This window comes from Vigna umbellata, chromosome 1 (assembly GCF_029865625.1).
Source record: "Vigna umbellata cultivar VRB3 chromosome 1, Vumbellata_1.0, whole genome shotgun sequence".
NCBI lineage: Eukaryota > Viridiplantae > Streptophyta > Magnoliopsida > Fabales > Fabaceae > Vigna > Vigna umbellata.
The window spans coordinates 9990362-10015421 of record NC_142165.1 but is presented as its reverse complement, the minus strand read 5'-3'; the positions used below and the strand labels follow the sequence as shown (position 1 = coordinate 10015421).

The 25060-nt window shown below is 28.9% G+C and overlaps 1 protein-coding gene and 1 pseudogene across 1 annotated transcript; one reads left to right on the top strand and one right to left on the bottom strand.

Annotated features, from left to right (window-relative positions):
- Positions 1-3933: 3933 nt before the first annotated feature.
- Positions 3934-4551, top strand: LOC148204563 (uncharacterized; annotated as a pseudogene).
- Positions 4552-16133: 11582 nt separating this feature from the next.
- On the bottom strand, positions 16134-20510 carry LOC148204562 (GDSL esterase/lipase At2g42990-like). Its single transcript, XM_088093850.1, has 3 exons — positions 20078-20510; positions 18864-19353; positions 16134-16582 (listed from the first exon to the last, which is right to left on the bottom strand). The coding sequence occupies exons 1-3, from the start codon at positions 20441-20443 to the stop codon at positions 16389-16391; spliced, it is 1050 nt and encodes a 349-aa protein (XP_087949976.1). The 5' UTR covers positions 20444-20510; the 3' UTR covers positions 16134-16388.
- Between the last annotated feature and the right edge of the window lie 4550 nt (positions 20511-25060).

Sequence of the window (25060 nt, the reverse complement as noted above, 5' to 3'; positions counted from 1 at the left end):
TAACATTCTTAATTATAAAGATAAACATTAATAATCAAATAAAGCATTAATTAGATATTTTTTTATTCAAATAAATATGATAAAATGGCTTAAAGATGAATTAGTATCTGATATATAACTTTTGTTCTTCCTATATAAATAAGACAAATACAAAAAATTAATTAAACTAAAATAACTGTAGGAATTAGGGTTGAATCAAGCAGCCTTAATTTTCTTTTGTATAATGAATAATTTTTTAAAAGGTTATTAAGAATTTAAAATGTGGAATTATAGTTTCACTTAAATGGGAAAATAGTACGAAGCCTAGTTTTGTAGTAGATGGTGTTATGTTTATTGTTGTCATAAATCTTGTCCATGCCTTTGTTTAAGCCTTTGGGGAGACAAAGAGGACGACGAATAAAAGGGATACTTCAGGAATTGTTGTTGACTTTTTGAGCAATTTGAATAAATTGTCCTTTTATTTTTAGTTTTTTTTAAACTAACACTCAAAATAACTTAATAAGAAAATTTTGCACCTACTCTAAATTATTTACTAAAATGGACCTGCTTTTATAAGGTTATAGAGTTAAGCTTTGGAAGAGTCGAAAACATATGATGTTGAACGAATTCTAATATAATATTTTTAAAAATATTGATTTAAACAACATAAGCTAACAATAGCGAATTTAATATTATATTGAAACTATTATATTAGTAAATTTATTGTTATTGATATTGAAATATCTTAATTTATGAATATTTTCCAGTAAAACCCGTTCTGAAAAAAATGAATTCCATAACCAAATCATTTGCCTTTTACTTATAGGATCCGACCAAAACAAGATTAGTGGGGTTGAACCATCAACTTTTATTTTCTTTTTTTGAGGTTCTCTTTAAAAAAATGTGAGAATTTGACTTTCAGGAATTGATCTGGACCTGGTTTTTCTTTCTTATTATTTTGACAAAAAGCCCGCTTCAAGAGTTTTTGTAATATTAATAGATAATTAATTAATAAAATGTTAACTTACTTATATTAGAATAACTATTACATTGAATAATTAAATATGAAAAATTATACTTTCAAATATTTATTTATTTTAACTCTATCTTAAAAGTTTAGTTAATATAATATTTTTATCTCAATCATTTTTTCAAGTTGTTGAATGAATATGGTACATTTTTAATTTGTTTACATTTTTTTAAAATTATATATATATATATATATATATATATATATATATATATATATATATATAAATTGTGTATGAACTCATTAATTACATTAAAAGTATAAGCTATATGTTATGGTAAACACTTTCAATCTCTTCCTATAAGAGGATTTACAAATTTTTATATGTTATCATCTAAATTTTTTTCACTAAATTCAATGGATACTTTCATTGACAAGATAAAAAAAATACATAATTTTGATCTTTTGAGACTTTAATGTCAAGAAAGTGCTTTAAAGACCGGAGATCCTTCCTTAAATTCCTTTGTCAAGTATTTTTTTTTTTTATAGTTTCAAATTGCTCAAGATCATCTTTCGTAATTATTACGTCATTAACATAAATAATAAAAATTATAATTTTTCTTTCTTTTTTCTGTGTAAATATATATGATCTTGGTTGCTTGGTTCATATCCAAAAGCAAGCATTGACTTGCTGAATCTACCAAATGATGTTCATGGGGATTGGTTTTAGTTTGTATAATGACTTCTTCAATTTGCATATCTTTTTGCTACGTGTACTTAAAATCCCACGTCTTTATGGTAGTTCCATATAACATTTTTCACTACGAGTTAATATAAGGAACAATCAAGATTTACAACTAAAGATAACGATATTCAAACAAAGCTAATTTGGGTTATAAGAGAAAATGTTTCAACATAATATATTTCATAAGCTTGTGTGTATCCCATTTATATTAAATTTCACTGTACACCCACTGACATCCTACTATTTTCTTACCAACTAGACAATATACTATAATTTCCATGTTTCATTCATTTGGAGATCTCATCTCCTCGTTCATAACATCCTTCCACGTGGAGTTATCCTCCTCTTAGAAACCTTCAATATTTACATGCTAAAATTCTCTCATTATGTAGATGTTGATATCATATTGTTGCACACTTTATCATCATCACATGTTATAACTTTGTTATTTCATTTCTTTAATTTGAACTCTATCAATTTCTTATAGAATAAAGGTTTGAATTTCATTATAATTCTTCCTTTGAATTTGAGACTTAGGGAAAAATATATTAAGATCTCGGAAAAAATTACACTTAAATATTTGTTTGATTTATGGATTGTCAACTAACACACACTTTTAAGCTCTAGGAACAACTTATTTGATGTTTGTGTAAGTGAACATAAGTCACAACCAAAATTTTATTCATTAATTCTACAATTTTAGAATTTACTATTGCATTTTTAAGTGATTAAAGATTTGTTTTATACTCAAGAAACCTAGAAAATGCTTAGTTGATATATTATATTGCATATGTAAAAGCTTATCTCCAAAATACTATACTAGCATATGAGTTCCAATAAGTTCATCTTAGATCACCTCCAATAGATAACAATTTTTTCTTTTTGCCACTACATTATGTTGTGAAGATTTTGGACAAATTTTTGGCAAACAATGTTGAAGTTCTAATTGCATTTATTTTTCTCTTGTCACAATCACGGGTGAGCAAAATTAACTAAACTGCACTAAATTGGTAAAACCTACAATGAACCAAAAAATAGTTTACCTGCACTAATTTTTGTTCTATCAAATTACACTACACTAAACTACAATGTGAATTGAATTATTATATACCTTAACCTATTTTTGATCTGCACTAATTTTGAACTGAACTACATTATTTTTTAATTGAATTTCACTAATTTTAAATCAAATTGCTCTAATTTTAAATCGAACTACCATATTCTTTATTTAAAAATTATTACTTTGTTATTTGTGTAATTTAAAAATAAAAAAAATAGATCACAAAATCAATAAGTTATATTTTACTTTCAGATTATATAATCTAAAATTATACATTTTAAAAGTAAAGGAACAAATTTTAAATTATATAATCTAAAAACAGAAATAATTCTGTTTGTGATTTGGTTGGAAGAGTGTAATCTAAAATAATTAGTGAATTAATTGATTGAGATGGGAAATAGGACAAAAAAAATTGGATTTCAAAATTCTATAATATATAAATTTGTTTTACTTTTCGATTATACAATTTAAAAGATATTTCAAATTTTAAAATTATATTTAAAATTTTTAAAATTAAATTATACAATTTTTTATTATACACAAACTTTTTTTTATGTAGATAAAATAAAAGAGATACTAAAGTGTAAAAGAGAAGGGAAAAATAAAAATAAAAAGAAAAGACACAATTTAATTCAGTTAACAGTTAATTTATACAAATTTAGTTTTTTAAATCTGAACATTAAAAAAGTATAGTTATTATTATTCCAAATAATTAAGTTTTTTTAGTTTATTATAGGCTTAATAGCTTACTTGATCCCTATGTTAAATGATTTTTTTTAGTTTAGTACCTAGTTTTAAAAGTGCATACAGTATGTTCTAAAGTTGTCAAAATTGTATGAATCACGTCCTACCGTTAAATGGGCAGAAACGGAGTTAACGTCCCATTGACGTGGCGAATGAATATGCACTTTTTATTCTCTTTCCTCTTCCTGTAACTTTTTTATACTCTAATTAAGTTTTACTTAGTTGTCTTAAAGACTCCAGAAAAATAATTTTTACCAATTAAATAATTTTTCACAAAATCATTTTCAATAACCCATTAGTTACTATTTATCTTCATTGTTGTTGAGTACACAAAGGAGGAAGAAAACGAAATTTAGAATACTAGCAGAACATTTTGTTTTTTAGTTTTCTACTTTCACCCACGTAGTCTCGTAATTATGCTTCCTTCTTACGCTAATGGCCACCATAATTTCGTGAAGACTAAGGTCAACGTTAACCTCCTCGCTCCTCAAACCCTTTCTTTTTTCTTCATCTTCTTCAATCACTTCGTTTTCCTAAAACCCTAATTTCTCAATTTTCAAACCCTCCCAAAATCCATTCTCTCCTTTCATCCCCTTCACCTTTCTCTCATCAAACCAATTTTCCTCGTCTTCTTCATCTTCAGACTCCGATGAAGCTCGTAAGCCAACCCCAGATCAAGCCTAAAGCCCGTACCCAAGCCAAAACCCAAACTTCAAGCACCAGGAGATCGAAGGCCCCATAGTGGAACGAGACCTCTCCCCACTCGTGACCGAGACACGTGTGGTTCTGGAAACCGAATGCTTGCTGCATTGGGTCTGGTTCACCTCGCTCTCGAAGCGTAGATCACGTACCTGACGAAATCGAACCCCTAAATGAAGGTGTCGGTGCAGATTCTTGAGACGTTCACGTTTCCATTCTCATTTCATGTTGCGGTGCGTGTTGAAGTCGGTTGTCTTCTTCAGGAAGATGGAGGAAGATAGTGTGAAGGCTTCCAAAGTGCATAAAGAAAGAGAAAAAGAAAAAGAGATGTCCTGCAATTATGCAAACAATTAATGTAAAAAGAGAAAAAGTTGAGTGTTGCAGGAAAAACAGATGAGAGAAAAGAAAATGTGCAAATTCATTTGCCATGTCAACTGGAGTTAACTCCGTTTATGCTAATTTAACAGAAAGGACTTGATTCATACAATTTTGAGAACTTTGGGACCTAATGTATTCACTTTTAAAACTGGGTACTAAAGTGAAAAAAATCACTTAACATAAGGACTAAGTAAGCTATTAAGTCTTTGTTATAATATAGTTCACTATAATTTAGTATAGTTAGGTTAATTTTACCCATAGTCACAACGTTATATGTGATCTTGTATTTTCTAATAAGTCTCAATATTTTTGTAAAATTTTTGAAATAGTATTCCAAGTTCACATTTAAAATTCATCAAAATAGAATTCTAATATCACTTAAGTGGTTGACGACTTTTATGTTGAAGTCGTGAGGTGCTAATAATACTTCATTTTAATTGGAAGTTGTACAAAGGTAAAACGACTTCTAATTTTCATAACTGTGGTCGTAATTGATTACAATATGTGTAATCGATTAATAGGATAATATTTTTCAAAATGTGAAACTGTATTCAATTATAATGTCAATGTAATTGATTACCAAATTGTTTTGGTCCATATCATAGTGGAACCTATATTGTAATTGACAAAGATTGTAATTGATTAAATGATTACGTTATGTATATTTGATGGTAATTAAGTTATATTAGTTTATAATTAAGTATTAAGTGTTTGTAGATTGTTGGTCATATTGAATCATTTACTTTAATCGATAAATAACATTTAATTAGTAGGTTGTTGGTAATTGATAAATAACATTACTATGTCACACTTTTTGAACACAAAAAAGCATAAGAACAAGCAATATGTAAACATGAAAGAATTCATATATGGATAATAGTCAACATGGTCTAAATAAGCATGTACAAAAGGTAAATTTTTAAATCCAAATAAACATGTAGTAAAAGTAAATTTAAGATGGCCTAGAAGGCCCAAAGTGATGGCGGAGGTGACCCATGCCTTCCTTAAGTTGAGTAACTCGAGCATTAAGATTGTCAAATCTAGTACTTACAAAAAGAGTAGAAGAAGTATCTTGCGATCATGGAGACAGTGTCTAATCGTTAAGAATTGGCTAAGGATCGTTACGTTTGTGAACCCACTGACCATCAATGTTTTTAACAAAATCAAAGGATGTCAAATCTAAAGAAGGAAGTTAACTTACCGAGAACATCGTCACAAAGGGTTGAAGACCTGTGACACTAAAGAAGTTTTCAAGGCGAGAGATGGTGGGGAGTTGATTGATGATCACCAATGCCAATACTTTTTCAAGTGTTATCATCGACGGGAGCCAAAAAGTTATCCTCTTAGGATCTTGAGTCTAGTAAAGTGAGAATTAAGGTTAACCGTCAGCATAAAAAAAGTATTGCCGACCAATCTCTCTTATCCCAACTTTAAAATATTCAGTCTTGAAACCTTTGTACTAGGCAACATACAAAGAGAAAAGCTACTTCTCCTTTTAAGCTATTAGAGACACCCACCCTTTGTTAGCCTTCGGGTGGGTGCAAAAATTGTAAAAGAACAATGGAGGTGTGAGAGTCAGATTTAGGGCTGAGCACAACATCGGAAGGCTTGAACGCATGCCCAGTTGTTCGGGTGTAGTTGGGTCAACGCTACATTTAGCTCTTACAGCATGCCCATTTGAAACTCATCAAACGGGACCTAAATGATTAAGTCGTTGAACAAGTAGGATTACATGTATAAGAAGTCTATAGGGAAACCTTCACTCCCATGATAAACTTACTCGTTCCCTTTGCATATGTGTAGGTTGATTAAGTTGTCGCCCATGCCGTTGCCAATCACGTATGATAGCTCGATCCATTCACACAGATCCCGACCCCAACAAAAATGATTTATGTACTCACAAACTTTGAAGGACACCTAATCATAGCCTAGGACAACCAGTAGATTTAGCTTACCCCCTTATTCGAAATATCAACCTCTATTTCTACGGTTGAATCCTCCTCAACACCTTCAAAAGGATTATCCTTATTCTCCTCTATATGTACATCGGTTACCACACTCTAGACCGAGTTTAGACTTTACTCAGTTGATCCCTAGACATAAAAAATAATACCAATCACGATGATGCATCATCCACATACCTCCTACAGTCCCTGCCAGAAGACTCCTGAAAAAAAGAAAGACGAACATTAGACATTATTACCTTGAATGAGAAAGCAATTGAGTTGATTGAGAACCTGATTAAGGAAAAGGTGAAAATGACAGGTCATGTCCACCTCTATTTATAGGAGCATGCATCTCAACCGTCTTCAATCCTTAGTCTTCATATCTACTCGCATTTGACGTCATAGAAAGATCCAACATTTCAAATTCTGATAGGTGCGGAATCAAGACGTCACATCTCTTCCCCAACGATCATAATTTGGAATGAACAATCAATAAGGGTAGGTGGTATAACACTGATCAGCCAAATATAAATCCTTTCACAAATTATTTAATGCACGAGCTTGGGGAATTTGTGTACGGTATACCCGTCTAGTCAACTATTAGCTTAATGGTCAACCATTATATTGAACTATCTACACATTGCGGAGACCGATCAATCGAAAGAATATTAACTCAAAAATCACCCCACTTAAAGGTTAAATCATGATTACCCATATTTAAGTCACAATTAGATTGACCTTAATCAAAAACCGATTACAAAATTTATAAATAATTATTTGAGGTAAAAAGGTAAGTTAGGTATTTATTACCCATATACACTTCAAATTGATATGACTTTAATATCAAAAGACCTTTGATAAATTGATGTTTAATAAATAAGACTTAGTAAACGATTAGTTGAAGATCTGTGCGTTAAAATAGAAAACTCAATCCTACACTCAAATAGCTAGAGCTGTCAAAACGGGTAATCCGACTCGACCTGACTCAGCTCACCACGAGTTGGTCACTTAGTGAGCCAACCCAACCCGACTCACTTATTAGCGAGCTGAAAAAATTCGAACCCGACTCGACCCACCACAGGTTGGTGGGTTAAACGGGTCGGCTCACTGTCTCATTTAATTATAAGTTTTTTTTAAATAAAAAATTACAATTTTTTTAATTCAAATATAAATAAAGGTCACACTAAAATAATGTTAAACTCCAAAGACAATTTAAAATAAAAAAAGTATTATACAATTCAAGCATAATCCAAAAACATGTTCAAAAGGCGAACAAATAAATTTTTAATATTGATAATTTTTGTATCACTTGTCCATTTATAATATTAGAGTCTTGAATAGATAAATCTATAATATTTTTCTCTCTTGAAACATTTTATTCTTTATCACTATCTACAATGTAATAAAAAAATGTTAACTAATAATTTTGAAACACAAAATAATAAATAATTAAATTAAATTAGGTAGGTTGGTGAGCCAACCCGACTCGCTACGTTCTAAGTGAACCAGGTTGAAAATTAACCCGCATAAAAAAAATTATATTTTTTTCAAACTTAACCCGACTCAAACTCACAATAAACCGGATTGACTCGCGGGGACAACCTATTTTGACAACACTACAAATAGTTTTGTATTTCTAGCAATGGACACAAAACCATTAGAAATTAAAGTTAATCATGAAAATCTTAGAATTTAATTCAAAATTTTCAAGTATAGCACAAACTTTTACACCGATTTACCTCAAAATAAAAAAGATTGATGTGGTGGAAAATGTCGAACAACTGTATATACTTGCCCATGGATTTGTAGTATCTAACATTTATATTTGCAGGAACCCATCACTATCCAATAATTCAGAGATAATATAATTATCAGAGTGTTTTTAATAAAACATTATTCTGGAGGGGAAACATAAATTGAATCAATGAACAAATAGGAAATGCATTGAAAACTGGGCCATGATACATAAACCAATTCCTCATTAATTCCATAAATGTTACTAAATTGGTCTTTTATTGTCAATTTTTCTTTCAGATTTTGATTTTAGAAGTTCTTTTAAGGGAATTTAATTTTTAAATTTTACAAATTATTAAATTTTAAATAGGTTCTTAATCTTTCATGTTTTTATTTTAATGTTTTAAATAATAACTTCTTTTTAATAATATTATAAAATAAACCTTTTAGATTATAGTTTCATAATAACAAAATAATATATATATATATATATATATATATATATATATATATACACACACGTGTGTGTATGTGTGTAAAATTCATTAAAATAAGAGTTTTTTAAATATAGAGAATAAAAACATAAAATAATTAAAAGAATATTAAAATTGTAATGTAACCTAAGAATACGCGTTTTAATTTTTAATTCTTTAATTAAAAAGATAAAATTAAAAACATTTATATTTTTAAAGCAGTTATTCTAACAGTGTGATATCTATTTAATTCAAATTAAGATGAATGAATCTCTTTCAAAATAGAAAATAATTTCAGTGTTATTTATTTTATATTTCACATGTATTAAGATACTATTATAATTTATTTTATCAATTATTTTAACTTGGGATTAAAGCTGTTAAATGGTTCAGGTCTAGTTTAATGGAGCACTTAAAATTTAGTATTGAGACGGCTCAACAAGTTTAATAAACAATTTTAACACCTTTTAAAATATTTAGCACAAAATTAAAATGAAATAAATTTGAATAGAAAAATACATAGTATTTTTAAAATTTAAGTTTATTAATAATTTTTTTTCATTTTATATAAATAAATATTATATTACATTATATGTTTTAAAAAATAATATTACTTATTTTTTAAAATATAATTATTCTTTTATAAAATAAATATTTTGTAAATTATACATCAGCGAGTTTGAAAAACACAACATATTCAGTTTATATTATAAACTATTTTGCATGACCTAATTTGTTTGATGGAGTTTTAATAAAGACATATCATACGAAAACCATCTCGAAAGCTCTGTTTAAAATACTTGTTATTGAAACTAATTACTTAATCTCGACTTCACAAAATGAATTAAAAATCGTAAAATAACGCGATATAATAAAAAAAATATATGTATGTATGAAAAGTGTAAAATCCTTATTTAGAAACGATGGTAGTCTAAAAATAATAAGATTCGATTATTTTAATATTAAACAATTTTATTATAAATAGTTTTGTTATAAATGAGTTTCATTATTTTAAAAGGTATCATTTATCTAGAAACTACTTTTCTAGAGTTCTTTACCTTCTCTCTAAGACTTTTTGATCTCAAGTCATCTATTTGACGATCAGGATGTGCCTAGACGATCACGGCATCAAGGTCTTCAAATCCAACCGATCAATTTGTTGTTTAGAGTAAGTTAGAAACTCCTTTCTTTGATATTTTAGGGTTCTTGATTCGGTAAAGCTTTTTTGTTTTTGCATGGATCAAGCACTCTTTTTCTTAAATTCTTGGTTTGTTTGTGATTCTAAAGTTGGTCTCCAATCACCAATCGGTGGTTTGTAGGTTTTCTAGAAGTTCCTTGTGTCGTAAGAAATTTGTGAAGCGTTTAGAGGTTTTGGAGCTGTTGAGTCGAGGTAAGGGAAGCTAGATAATTACTTTCAATTGAAGTATGTGGTGTAAGTTTGATAGTATATGAGTATTAAGCTGTTTGAATGAAAATGTTGTTTGTTGTTAGTGATAATTGAGTTAATTGGGCAATATTGATGTTTTGTGTAATGATGTACAATTGTTTGAGTCTGTGTGTATGCGTGTTTGAGATGTGAAAATTGTGTTGAGGAAGTGTTTGATGTGGATTGTATGGTTGGATGAAAAAGGGTAATCTTGGTTGTAGGTTAATTGGTTCAAATTGGAGATTTTGATAAGGAAATAGTGAAAAATGGTTGGTGTATTGTTTTGCTGTAGTTGGTCTTAGTTAGGAACTGTTTTGGATCATAATTAAGTGTCAAAGTGGAAGGAAATCTGTTATAAGAGTGTATGAGGTTGTGTAGTCATAGTTTACATTAGTCTAGGACTTATTGTAGGAAGTGGAGTAGTGAAAATGAGAATTAGGGGTTAGAGGTTCAAATGACTAGTTGTAATAGCTTAGTGATAACGGTAATTCTTACCATTATCTGTGGTGCAATTTTCTTACCAAATCAACTCTCTTGAAGCTTGAAACCTGTTTAATCCTCTCCTTTATCTAACTTTGTGAATAAGATTAGCTTAAGTTACACTTAGGAATGTTTATCACTAATTCCCTCGAGTTTTGTAGGCAAATTGTGTGCATTGGAAGAGCATGAAAATTATCAAGAGCTGGAATCCAGGAAAAGCTGCAAAAAGCAAGTGATTAGAAGGCACATGAAGATAGTTTTCACGCCAGGCGCCTCAGAAAGGGGGGGCCGAGCCCCATCTGTTTCGCAGTTATCATGCCAGGCGTCGCAAGAAGGGGGCTGGGCGTGGTTGGCTTCATTTTTTATCATGCCAGGTGCCCCAGGAAGGGGGTTAGGCGTCATTCTCTGCACAACCTGTGCGTCAGGCACCCCAAAGAAGGGGATCGGGCGCAACACTTGCTGATATGGCACCCTAGACCTATTTAAGGCTCCCATGCAATGAGTGATGATCTTCTTGGCGGCTGAAGCACAAAAACACCATTTTGGACCTTTGGGAGCTGGTTTTGGGCAGTGGGAACTCTCCATTCATCCTTCTTGGGTCTCCATATCTTCCATTTACTTCCATTGTAAGCCCAAGCTCTCCATGACAATGGAGAGCTAGGTTCATTTTGTTGGGAAATGATGTAACTATGAAACTCTCTTGTAAATGCACTTGTTTTGAATGAATACAAGCTTCTTTCATTTATTGTGAGTGTTTATTTCCTTCTCTTAAAGCTTGTTGTGACTTGATCAACCATAGCATGATTCTTTGGTTTGCTTAATATTGGGAAATATTAGGAGAACCTTGAACTAGACTAAACACCTAATGGAAATTGTATCTAGGGATAGAGCTTGGACCTTTAGTTGTCTTAAACCTCTTTTCTTAATGCAGATGAACTTGTTAGGTTACCAAGGGATTGGAATTTAATTAGTAAATCTAGGCTCTCTCTACCAAGGGATTGGGTTTGAGTACTTAGTAGGTTGACAAGAGCATTTAAATGAAGTGTCATATGAGTGTCTTATACGATTGTAAAGTGTCATATGAGTCTCTTGGGATACGATATCCGGTCTTACCGGTTTATTACTTAAAACAATTTGGAACACTTTCCAATGAGTTAACACTTAGTTAAGTCATTTGTGACTAGTGAGAACTACTCATTTGATAAAAAATGTGACAAAAGTGGTAGATTGGGATTTGAGTCTATAAGTTGGTGTTTTGGAGATTTTGAAGTGGAATAGGATTAGAAAACTCTTTAGATTGATGTTAGTAAGATTTAGGAACACTTGTTCAAGTCTAATTAGGTGTATAACACAATCTAGGAAGGTTAGAAGTTGGGAAAAATTATATCAAATTGGTCTAGGGCAGTTTGGGGTGATAATTCTGCAGTTTTCGTGCTGCAGAATTATGCAAACTCATTGAGTGAGTGGATTCGCTCAGCAAGAGGTCAAAAGTTTGTTTGTTGTTTGAGTACTTTCACTGAGCGAATGATGTGCGTTGAGCGAATTTCAGAGGCTTGAGAGCACTGTCAATTTTATTCGCTGAGCGAGTGATGGTAGAGGTGGGTTGTCTGTTTGAGGACTTTAGCTTAGCGAATGGCATGCGCTAAGCGAAAATATCAAATTTTCAATTAAGGTTTTATATGTTTTCTTAAAGTGTGTACAATGTATGTGAATGTTTGAATGATTGGTTTATACTACTTGTTGTGGAGTATGAATTGAATTGTAATATAAATTGAAATACATAATGTTTGATTCTTGAGGTTAACTATGTATTGAAAGTATGGTTGATGGACGTAATTCCATGATCCTCACGGAGAGGTTGCATGGTGGTGCCTTGTGTTGTGATTTAAAGTGAAAGTATGTGGTTTCAAAGTAAGTTCCAAAGTGAATGCTCTCGGTGAGGTTCAAGTGTTTAGAATGAATACATGGAGCTTAGTATTGGGGGTTATCCTAACACTCTAATGATCTTTCATTCTCAAGTAAAGATGATTGATACATGTGATGAGAGTAGTAGGAGGTCCTAATGTAGGCGCTACTTGGAGGGTCAAACCCATGTCAATGGCTTTGCAAAGCAGTAGAGGCCACCATAAGTGCATAACCCGCCATAGTTCGATATTCATTCTAAGTCCGGACAGTCGATTTAGGTCTTTGCATGTTAAGATGTTTGGATTGGATTAAATTACATATGATTCTTATGTGAAATGCTTTAAACTTATGATGTATTATTTTGTATCTAGCTTAGCCTTACTTTTCTGTGGTCTGTCTTTGTTTGTTGTTTCTTTTTTGCAATGATCACCTAAATGGTGTGAGCTTAAGGATACAATCTTTCAGTGGACTCAGCGGGAGGTTGGAAGTGAAACTTGCAGTGTAGGTTATATTTTTGTGCTTCAGGTGAAGAATTTTATTCTTCGCAAATTTGTAGTTCTTGTCATATCATTATCCATGTGATGTTCACTTTAGTAATTTTATATTGTTAAATTAGGATGTTAAAAAAGAGAACATTTTTATACTACAAACTAACTTTTTTATTGAGCGAAAACTAAATATTATTTTATTTTTTCATTAAAAACAATTGAACTTTATATTTTATTAAAATATATTCTTCTGCAAATTCATAACTGTTAATATATGTGAACATATAAAGAAAATGAATGAATAATCTATAGCGAGAGTATAAATAACTTTTGGCTATTTTTTCCTATCTTTCCATAATTTCAACTTGTATTTTAATAAATTTTTGTATTTAAGAATATATAATCTATAATACTTATTTTTGTAGTTTAGATTGTACCTTCTTAAAGTAAAAAATAAATAATATGTTATATTGTGTAACAAAAAAAAACTATTTTAGATTATATCAGTTACAATATATTTTTGTATTTCAAATTGTTCATTAATACAATTTATATTTTTTGAAATATAAAAAAGGGTATTTTAAACTATATATTATGAAATATAAAATATAAAATATATTTTAGATTATATCATCTGAAATTAAATAAAAATTATATTTTAAATTGTAGAATCTAAAATAAAAAATAAATGAAATTTATGGAAGTACAAAAGGAATTTTTCGTAACTTTTAAATCACTCTTGTCTTTCTATGTTTTGTTTTTTTGAGGTTTTTGGACCACATAATCTTTCTGGGTTTTTTACTTTCCTAGTTGGGCTTCCAACACTAACCTGTATTGGACTTTGGGGCCTTCGTGATATCAAATTGGGTTTTATTCAGAGATGCATCTTTCCGCACCTTTATAATTTCAACCTGCATTTCTATTCATTTTTGTATTATAGAATATATAATTTACAATACAAAAAAAATTATTTTAGATGATTATTTTGGAATATAAAATAAAAAATATTATGAATTGTATTTCATAATATTTCAATTATACTTGTATGTCCCTATAATTCTTTGCATATGTCAAACATAAAAATTATTATTCTTGAATCCAACTTAAATATATTGGCAATTTGTAAAAGAATGTTTTATTTCACAGGGGACCATTTAACATATTTCTTCAGTACACGTATGACATCAACATACTATAATAAGATAATTACACTATTTAAATGTAATATACTGTTTATTACATATTATCTTGTCCCTTATTTTATTACATTATAGAAATATATTTTCAAAAAGAATAAGTTATATTCAACAAGATACATTAAACAAAACCCTTTTCTTTCTCATTTCTTCATATATAAATATATACATTTAAATGATAATTATATACTATTACAAATTAATTTTTATGATTAAAATATTTTTGTAAAGAATTGTTTGTAATTATAATACTGATTTTAAAAGCGTTTATACTTTATTTATAATTTTAAGAAAAAATAACTATATAAGAAAATAATTTTATACATTAATAATATTATCTTATAATATTTTATATCATTACTTTTATTTAAAATATTATCTTATTTGTATTTATATTTATAATTATTTTGAGCATAAATTTCAATAATATTATTTACTAAAAATTAAAATAATAATTACTATTAAAATATTAAATAAAATGTTTCACAATATATAAAGTAGTTATATAAATAAAATATAATTTTGTATGATATAGAAAATTGTACTTTTTCTTATAATTTTCATTATCTTTTTAAAAAATAAACTAAAAGTCACATTTTTAAAAAGTTATATGTAATTTTAAAGAAAAAAAAATTCTATTTAAATATAATTTATTATATATTTTTATCATTATTTAATTTGTTATATATATCTTATGTTCATTGAAACTTTATATAATTAATATATCATATTTTCATTCACAATATCTTTATCTTATTAAGTTCTATAATTTGAACCTACCATATACGGTTCACAAAATGAGCTATAATTAATTATGTTCTTTGAAAGACAGAGTCACATGAGTTCTAAAAGGAGAAAAAAAAAAGAACCTCTTATAAAATTAAACAATGAAACGATACTCTCTTTGTAAGTCTCTTTATAATTTTCTCACTCCTAGTTAAATTTTTATGATTAGACCTAAATGGAACAATGAATTTTGTTGGGATAAAATGAACTCATAAGATATTTTCTTGTGAGTATTCATGCTTTGAAGTTGAAGTTAGGATTATGAAGATGTAAACGTGTTCTTTTATACAGAAAAATTTGTGTAAAAGTTTTTAAGAGAGAAAGTAACATTTTTATAATAATTTTTTTGTTAGATATCAAATAAAACAAAAGATGAACATGAGTTTATATACAGATAAGATACATTTATTGGTAAGAGGCTTTATGGAGTGGTAACAAAAACAAATGGGTGAAGACATAATCCAAAACGGATAATATCTTATCAGTGTAGAGATATATGTGTCTGTTGAATCTCCTTACAATTTTATTATTGTAACATATATCAAATGAATCCGAACATTAATATCAAATTAATGTAAATGTATATCATATCAAAATTACTTTTTTAAATACTTTATTTCAAAGAAATTTCTCAGTACGGTGACGGTGAACATAAAAGGAATATTGTTTTAGTTGTAAGGTATTAACATATGAAGGGAGAGTACTTGGTGTCGGAATCAGATAGTTGTTCCATAAATGTTCTTTATTCTAGGCATGACTATGCTACTTTACCTAACTCAGCCACAACTTTTAATTCCTCATTTTCATGGTAGGACAACGTATGCAAAGTTGAACTCTTTTGAAATTTCTTTTCGTTTGTTTTGCTATACCTATACTTAGATTCTAATTAAGATCATGTTTGATTGGAAAATGTAAGCTTTAGAACATCTACCGTGTTCCCTATATATATATATATATATATATATATATATATATATATATATATATATATATATATATATATATATATATATATAGTATTTTCTATTTTAGGTGCAAGGTAATCAAGGATCCTGGGAGATGGTTAGTTGAACAATGTTTGGTCTGGTTTACAAGTTAATCAAAGTTGGCAACACAAAATCACGTAAAATGAAAAAGCCAAAAGCCACACACGAATGAATTAAAAAGCGAAAAAACCAAACACAAGACGAGGTTCTAAGTGGTGCACATGACTACAATTCAGGTGTTAATTTATTTGCCATAGCAGAAGACATAAAATGTATACATGTCGAACATGCATGCATGGGAACCCAATATAAAACCTAGCTATTTGTATATTTTGATGCTGCTCTAGGCAAGACTGTGCAATCTTCTAAAGTAATGCGTGGTGATGATGATCATCATCGAAAGGTTGCTTTAAGCTTTGGAATCAAATAGTTTGAAACGATGCGATTTGTCTTTTCGGTAGGATGAAATGCATCCCAAAACACATACTTTTCAGCATCTGTGCATGTAAGTGGACTCTTGTCACTGCACAAGTAGCTCATCTCAAACGTTCCTGTCGAACAACACGCCTTTTCTACAACCTCGTATCCTGAAATCAATCTACGAGTTTCAACAATTTTCAACTTATAGAAATGATACATGAACTGCACTGAAAGAGTAACATAGTGTTGGAAATCCCACGTCGACTAGAGATAAAGTCAATTCATAATTTATAAGTGAGTGCAAATCTCACCTTACAAGCTGATTTTGTGGGGTTGAGTTAGGTTTAAAGTCCACTTCTAACATGATATCAGTAGCGAATTCTAAGTGGACATTTTTGTTTTCACCCATTATCGAGTCGCTATCGGGCCAATTCATAATTTATAAGTGGTGCAAACCTCACCCTACTAGTCAGTTTTGTGTAGTGTAACAGTATGCGTTAAAAGTCTCATCGATCATGAATAAAGTTAACTTATAATAACTGCAAACTTTTTATTTGATAAGTTGATTTAATAAGAATAACTTAAATTTAAAGTTTATTTGTATTAGAGCTACTTTAATTATAAATTTATTTTATAAAATTGAGTTAAATTTAAATTATAGTTTTTACCTATAATTAAAAAGGTTTATCAGTTAGAACATACACTTGTTCAATTTATATTCATTTCGTACTTCTTATTTATAGAAATTTGATAAACAAGTGCTTTAAATTGATTAAAAGACATTTAAACAACCACATTAGACATTTAAAAGTTGGTTAAAAATATGCGGAACTAACTTAGTTTTGTTGTATATGTGTGTTGCGTGATATTATTGGGTTCAAAATTAAACCTTTTATGAATTTGATTGTGGTTGTTGATAGTGTGACCTGGTGCCAATAAATTAGTATTAATGATAAGAAGTGAAAGCATACCTAAAAGCTGTGTAGGCAAGCACACAAGCTTTCAGTGACCATTAAAATTTAGAATTAAATGCTATGTTTTTCTTACAGCTACTATTTCCTAATTAAATTCAAATGAACTACAAAAACAAACCACACTATATCTGTTGGTTACTCTAGGAGATGCAACTGTTACTTAATATTTTTATAATTTTCTTTGACTGTGACAGAAGTATTCAAGAGAGGTTCGATCTCATTAATTTATTATAACATTTCTTACATGAAGTAGCTAATTAATGAATTTATATTCTATTGTTTTTTTTTCTTTTATTCTCAATGCTCAATGATTTTACCATTTTTATCTCCTTTAATTTTTTTTTAATTTATTGTTTAATCTTTCTCCAAATTTTTTAACAATTCAAGATTAACTAAAAGCATAAAATTGTAATTACCCCATGAAGTGTTTCTGTCTAGAAAATTAAAAATCATGCAGATATCATTTATATAATTTTATACCACCAAACTAGCATGCTTCACTAAATGTTTCCAATTTAATAGCTTTAAATTATCTAAAATTTTGTTTTGTTTAAGCATAAAATTGCCAAAGTTATCACTATTGATATTAACTGGTATTATGCGTCATATTATTAGAAACTCGTCTATATTAATATTAATGCTTAATTTCCGTAAAATAAGGACTATACTGATGGAAATTTAACATTTTTTTAGAATATAGTATTTACAATGTGTTTATTGAATAAGAATATTAAAATTAGTAATAAGTACCGTTTTAAACATCTTAAAAAAAATCTACATAAATATATGTGAAGCTTTAAATAAAAAATAAAAAATCGTTAAAATATATTTATTACATTAAAACTAAAAAAAATTGATAGAAACTTCTGAAATAGTTAAAATACCTAATAAAATATATTATTAATTATTAATAGGACACTTTGAAAATTTAGTAAAACTGAATTTGAACGAGACATTTAGTAAGATATTGTCTTTTTTGAAATAAAGAATTTGTTTTTATATTACTCTAAAAAGTCTCTTAGAGATGTATTTTATATATATATATATATATATATATATATATATATATATATATATATATATATATATATATATATATATATATATAAATATTTCATATTTTATGGATTGTGGTTTGTATCAACATATTAGTGGGGTGGATTTTGATAAGGTAATAAGTGTATTTCTTTGGTTATAACACGGCACTGCATTCTTTTGTATATTAATTGCATGCATTTACTATTTCCTATTTTATCTTTCTACTTTGTATAATTGAATTTATATAGTAGCCTTGCTTTCTTTTTTATAAACTTGAAAATGATTATTTTCTATTTTATTTCGTTCAATACGAGGAAGAAAGAAAAAAAGGAGCACAGAGCACAGAACACCATAATCATCGTCACCATCACCATGTTCATGCATACCAGATAAAAACAAAAACACGAGAAGTGAGAGTGAAGAAGATAACACATACCATAAGCAGAAGGTCTTGTAATGATATCATTGACAATAGAGTATGCATTTGCCGACAAAGCTTTCAACTGTGGTAGTTCTCTATTAAGCTTTGCTATCACATTCTCCAGCTTGGCATTGAAGGTCAAAGCAACGTTGTTGTATTCCTCGTTGCAACCATGGTCCCCCAAAATGTTGGTGGCCCTCTCTAAGGGTAGACACCCTATGGGAATAAGACCAGTTATGGACAATTTGCGTGCTCCAAGTGCATACAATTCCCTCACAAAATTCTCAGCAATACTCAGTAGAAAATCTTGATACTGTGACACGGTGAAGTGGATCCTTCGGGTTGGGAACACATAATAGTTCTCAAGAAAATCGTTGGTTCCTAGACTCATCAAATACAAGGCTTCGCTTATGATCTCGTTGGCTTTTTCTACACCAACATGGCTTCTCAATCTGGCTTGGTATTCCTTGTAGAACTCTAGTTCCTTCCACAGTGGTATCACGTTCTGAAAGATTTAAGATGTAACAGAAAAAAAAAAACAGTGAACGTGTTATTAATTATACAAATTGAATGGTCTCCGTCCAGCGTACTGTGTCACTGGCACAAGAAGACAAGATATTAAAGTGAAAGATTCAATACAACATTGAAGTGATTGAATAAAAAACATCGAGAGGATGAAATATATTAATGATGATGACAGAGTCAGATCCACAACAGTAATATTATATATACATTCAACATAGCACTCTTGAATTGAATTTTAATGGCATACTATTATTTGGTGAATCACTTTCTAACACACTTTTAAATATATATAAGATAACATATCAGTAAAGTTTGTTCCAAAATGTGTTTTATTAACACTTCTCTTTATATTTTAATTAATTCAAAACAATTTTTTTAAAATACCATTCATGCAACAGAATGTTATTAGGGGAGTTTGACTACATAATAGTTCAACACTATTTGATTTTATCAAAATTAAACTCTTGCAAAGAATCCCTTTAACTTAATGCTAAAGATGGTAAGATTTACCAGGCATTCTAAAAATATGTTTGTGGGGTTTCTTCTTGATTTTGTGAGCTGATAAACCTGGTTACAACTTCTTTTAAATTATGAAAAGATAAAAAAATAGAAACTATTTCCTAAAAAGAAATCCGGCAACTGCAGAAGTAGGTAGGATTACTTTGTTTGATGATTGAAAAGAAAAAACCCGAAAAGACACTTACCAGAACAGCAGAAGTAGCATTATCATAACCAGTTCCAGCAGAGGCAAAGCAAACACCGGTGGCGAAATCCTGAATGGTATAAGCAGGATCTAAGTATGCAGGAATGGTTGATTTGACGCCAAAGGCCTCGGCAAGGAAATCTGGAGGAACACGACCGTTGCAGAAGCGTCCCGTAGGACGACCACCTTCGAAGTCACGACCATAGGGCTTGAAGTTGCTCTTGAGAACAGTGGCTATGGCGTTGTTGTTCCCAGAATCCACAGAGGAGTCTCCGAAAACTATGACAGCAGGGACATTGTTACTAGCCTCAGAATTTTTTACCACCACAATGTGGATTAAGAACAGTAATAGGCATGTGAGGGTCATGATGATAATTTGCTGGTGGGGAAGAAAAGTTAACGGAAGAGAAGGTTTTATAGTAGTGGTTCGAAATTAGATGTGTGTGATTAATTGGCTGAGAAAGTTTGGTTGCAGATTTTAATGAGGGTTTGCATGTGTTTTCACGTTTCTGGGTTTATTCCCATTTTTTCCAACCTAATGTGTCACCTATCACTGACTAAATTACTTTGTGTGTATCATAACGATAGCAATAGTTTTTATATATTAATTAAAATGTATTAAAAACTTATAAAGCTATGCCACTCTTTTTATTTAAATTATCATTCGATTTATCAATTTTTTTTTAAATCTCTAAAATGTCTTTCATCAAAAGTAAAATAAAAAAAACATTAAGAACAAAATTTAATTAATTGAATGGTGTTTTTAGAATAATATAATTAATTTGGAACAAAAGTAGCCACAAATTTTTTATATTTGTGTTAAAAGTTATCTTTTTCACTTATAATTGAGTCCGAAAAGAATATTTTAAAAAGATTATGTTGACGTATAACTTATTTCATTATTTTATAAATAACATCTAAAGTAAAATTTTAACAATAGTGTTTAACATTACTTTTTATGCGTAATAAAGTATTTTATATTATTAGCCTACGATATGTTAGTATATTAATTGTTTAATTCAGTTCATACTTTAAATAAATTATATAATTGATTTAATGTGGAAATATGTTTATTTGTATTGATTTGGGTAAAAGGAAACTTCAGAATAGAATATATGTATAAATAAGTTTTTTTTTAATGACATCATATAGCAGAAGCTATATGATGTTATTCAACTTTTATCTTGCATAGGTTGTCTTATTTGTATGATAAATGCTTAAAAGGAAATATAATATTTAAAGGTTTCATATTTATATTTTCTATGTATATATTTTTTTATTAGAATGAAGACATTCCTAATATTTTATCTTTTATTTATATATTAGTTATTGATAATAAAAAAATAATAATTAACTGAAGATAATGGGACAAAACGTTATTTATGTAATATTTTTTCAAAAACCAAATTCAACTTTTGTATGGTAATTTAACTTATTAAAAAAATGTGGTTTATTTTTATTATATGAATATTTATTGAGAAATTTACATAATGATAACAACGTGTTTCTATATTCTTAATTATTTGGCTGAGTGGAGAGTTTGTATTGACATTTGATAGATCTTGTTTGGCCATTTAGAGGGAGTTGACTAGTATTTAGCTAATAAAGAATCCCTCATTTATTTATTTAACTATTTTTTATTTGTTTTCAACATTTGTTGAAATATCATGATATATAAATTGAAAAATGACTTTTTTACACCTAAGTGAATCATTTGACAACTTATTTTTAAGAATAAAATAATTATTTAAAAGGTCAATTTTTGTATTTGTTAAAAAGAAATATTGAAAAGTAGTGTTAATGTGAGTAAAAAAAATTGATTGTCAAAATGTCCATACAATTTTTGTTTCACTCTCTCTTTTGAGTTTCATGGCATGAATTGAAGTAAAATCTAAGTTTAATACTTCATAACACATTTGATGAAATGCCCACTTAACCATGTAATGGTTTGTTCTATTAAAATATAGTCAAACTTGATTTTGGTTAGTTGAATTTTATGATCATTAATTTCACAAACTATAACAACTCCTAATAAGGGTGGACACGAACCAAATTATATAAACTAGAAGTACAACACGAACCACATTAGATATATCGATTATGTTAGGTGAACAGATGGATGTTGTGTTTAATTTCTATAACATGTTTAGTTTCATTGAATCTGGATCAAATTGGTTGAGTTTTGAAAATTGCTTTTCAAACTTTTAATATTTTGTATTATTTAAATGTTTAGATATATAGAAAGCGTTAATGATATAAAAAAAGTTGTATATTTAAAAAAGTAATTAAGTTTTTAAGTTTAAAAGTGATATTTGACTCGATTAAGTTTATATATGAATAAAATATAATTAAATAATAATTTATTTAATTTTTAGATGTTCCGAATATTATATATATATATATATATATATATATATATATATATTTTTTTTTTTTTTTTTTTAAAGCTTGTTAGTATGTTTTGTTTATATGGATTTAAGGAATTATGCTATATCTTTCTTTCTTATTGTGATATTATAAGTAATTTTTCTGCGTTCATTTCAATATTTTTTTTCTTCGATTGATGTAAACTCTAGCGTCTCATGATCCATCCCTCTTAGTGATATAATTATATCTACTTTATGTTAATAATTTTTCTAATAATTTGGATTTTTATGCGGTTTCTATTAATTATTAAAGGTAAAATGTTCATTGATTCATGTGTGACAATACTTATTTCGTTCAATTCTTTGTCATGTTTTCAATTTAATAGATGTTAGTAATAAAATTTTTGTGTTACTACTTGCAGAAAAAGCCTTTAACGTCACCCCTTAGATATCCGATCCTCGAATATCTAACGTAAAAAATGACCGGTGGCATTTTCCGTAAATAAAACAACCATATAGATGTCTGTTCTGGAGGGAACAAACTTCTAAAGCCATATAAACGTCTGATGTGGGGGGAACAAACGTCTATATACTCATTTTTGAAATCTAAAAAGTCACTTTTTGATTTCATTTAGACATTAGATTCCGCCAATCCGACTTCTAAATATAGACGTCTGATATGGGGGAACAAACTTCTATATTCTCATTTTTGAAATCTAAAAAGTCACTTTTTGACTCCATTTAAACGTCATATCCCGCCAATCCAACTTCTAAAGTCATATAGACGTCTTATGTGGGGGGAACAGACTTCTATATACTCATTTTTGAAATCTAAAAAGTCACTTTTTGACTCCATTTTGACGTTAGATCCCGCCAATCCGATTTCTAAAGCCCTATAGACGTCTAATGTGGGGGAACAAACTTCTATATACTCATTTTTTAAATCTAAAAAGTCATTTTTTGACTCCATTTAGACGTCAGATCCTGGCAATCCGACTTCTAAAGCCATATAGACGTCTGATGTGGGGGGAACAGACGTCTATATGGCTGCATTAAAACACCGCGAACGCGAGACAACATTTATGCACACTTAATGTTCATCATCTTCCTCACGTTTTCTCTCCACGGGCTATGTTTTTCAGGTTCGTTTTCTCACTTTTGCACCGTTTAAAATTAATTTTTCTCCGATTACATTACTCTTTGATGAATTATCTTTCATTTGAATCGATTAAAATGTGTTTTCGTTGGGTTTTGGTGCATTTTTGCTCGTGTCCTTGGGCGGCGTTCTTGGGCGGAGATTTCTTGCGTTTTGCATTCCTCCAATTCCCTCCGCTACGTTTTCAAAATCATCCAATACAAAAAAAACGTACAATCCATTCTCTTCAACTAAAATATAAAGTTGTAAACTCGAATCACCATGAGCCAGTAGCAACCCGAGAAGCCTCAAGCGGAGAAAGATCCAATCAAGTATGGCGATGCTTTAGACGTCTGATATGTAGTGTCAGACGTCTATATAGACGTCTAATGTGTAGTGTCGGATGTCTATATAGACGTCTGATGTGTAGTGTCGGATGTCTATATAGACGTCTGATGTGTAGTGTCAAACGTCTAGAAGTTTGACAGTGCAAACCGACGTCCCATCAATGTCACCTGTAAAGACGTCAGGTCGAGATCAAACGTAAAAAATCCAAAATAACATACGTCTAAAGTCTTTTCTGCACTAGTGTACCCAATCAATATGTTATATTCTTGTAATAGCTGTTAACTATGTTCAACTTTCCCCTTATAAGTTCTTTATAATGTTTTTTACATACTCTAATTTAATTTTAATTTGTTGTGTTAGTGTTTTATTGACTTAGTGATTTGTCATTTACCTTTTTTAAAGTTTTTTTTCGAAGGTGTTTCATTTAAAGAAGATTGACAATGGTAATATTATTGAAGGATTGTATATGTTGTTTTCTTCTATTTTTTCCACCTAATAATTGTAATTTTTTTAATATTAGTTCAAATATTACCAATTCTTATAAAAATTCTTATGTTTGATTTGGACATATTTTTTATAAAGTTTTTTTGACTTTTGAGTAATGACATTGAATATTTCACATAATTTTTCAATTTTTAATTGTCAAATTTGTTCTCTTTTGCTAAGTTTAGAAGATTATTTCTCACTTCAATTTACAATTTGTCTCTATATAATACATTTGGTTGACATTTGGAGGCCTTATGTTAAGCTCATTCATGATGACAATTTTTTTTAACTTTAGTGGATAATAGTTGTTTTACTTGAATATATTTGTTTACCCAAAAATATGATGCTGCTAATATTATAAAGCATTTTTCTTTTAAATGGTACGAAGGTTAGGTTTTCAGGTTTGATAAAACAAAAGATTTTTTTTAAATCCAATTTCTAATATAGGACAAGAATCATAGTATTTTGTGGATTGAAAAATCCACTTTTTAATAATAATAATAATAATAAAATATCAGTATTATATATATATATATATATATATATATATATATATATATATATATATATATATATATTCACAGAGGCCATATTCCTATTAAACTGTTTTATTGACAAGTTTAAGTTAGGAATCATCGACATTTATGTT

Bases quoted from the DNA above. Each gene is read 5' to 3' on its own strand.
- LOC148204562 (XM_088093850.1), bottom strand. From the start codon at position 20,443: ATGACCCTCACATGCCTATTACTGTTCTTAATCCACATTGTGGTGGTA. The intron at 19,354-20,077 runs GTAAGTGTCTTT...TAAATCTTTCAG, and splicing joins ATGCTACTTCTGCTGTTCTG to AACGTGATACCACTGTGGAA. The intron at 16,583-18,863 runs GTATGTGTTATC...GATTGATTTCAG, and splicing joins TACAAGACCTTCTGCTTATG to GATACGAGGTTGTAGAAAAG.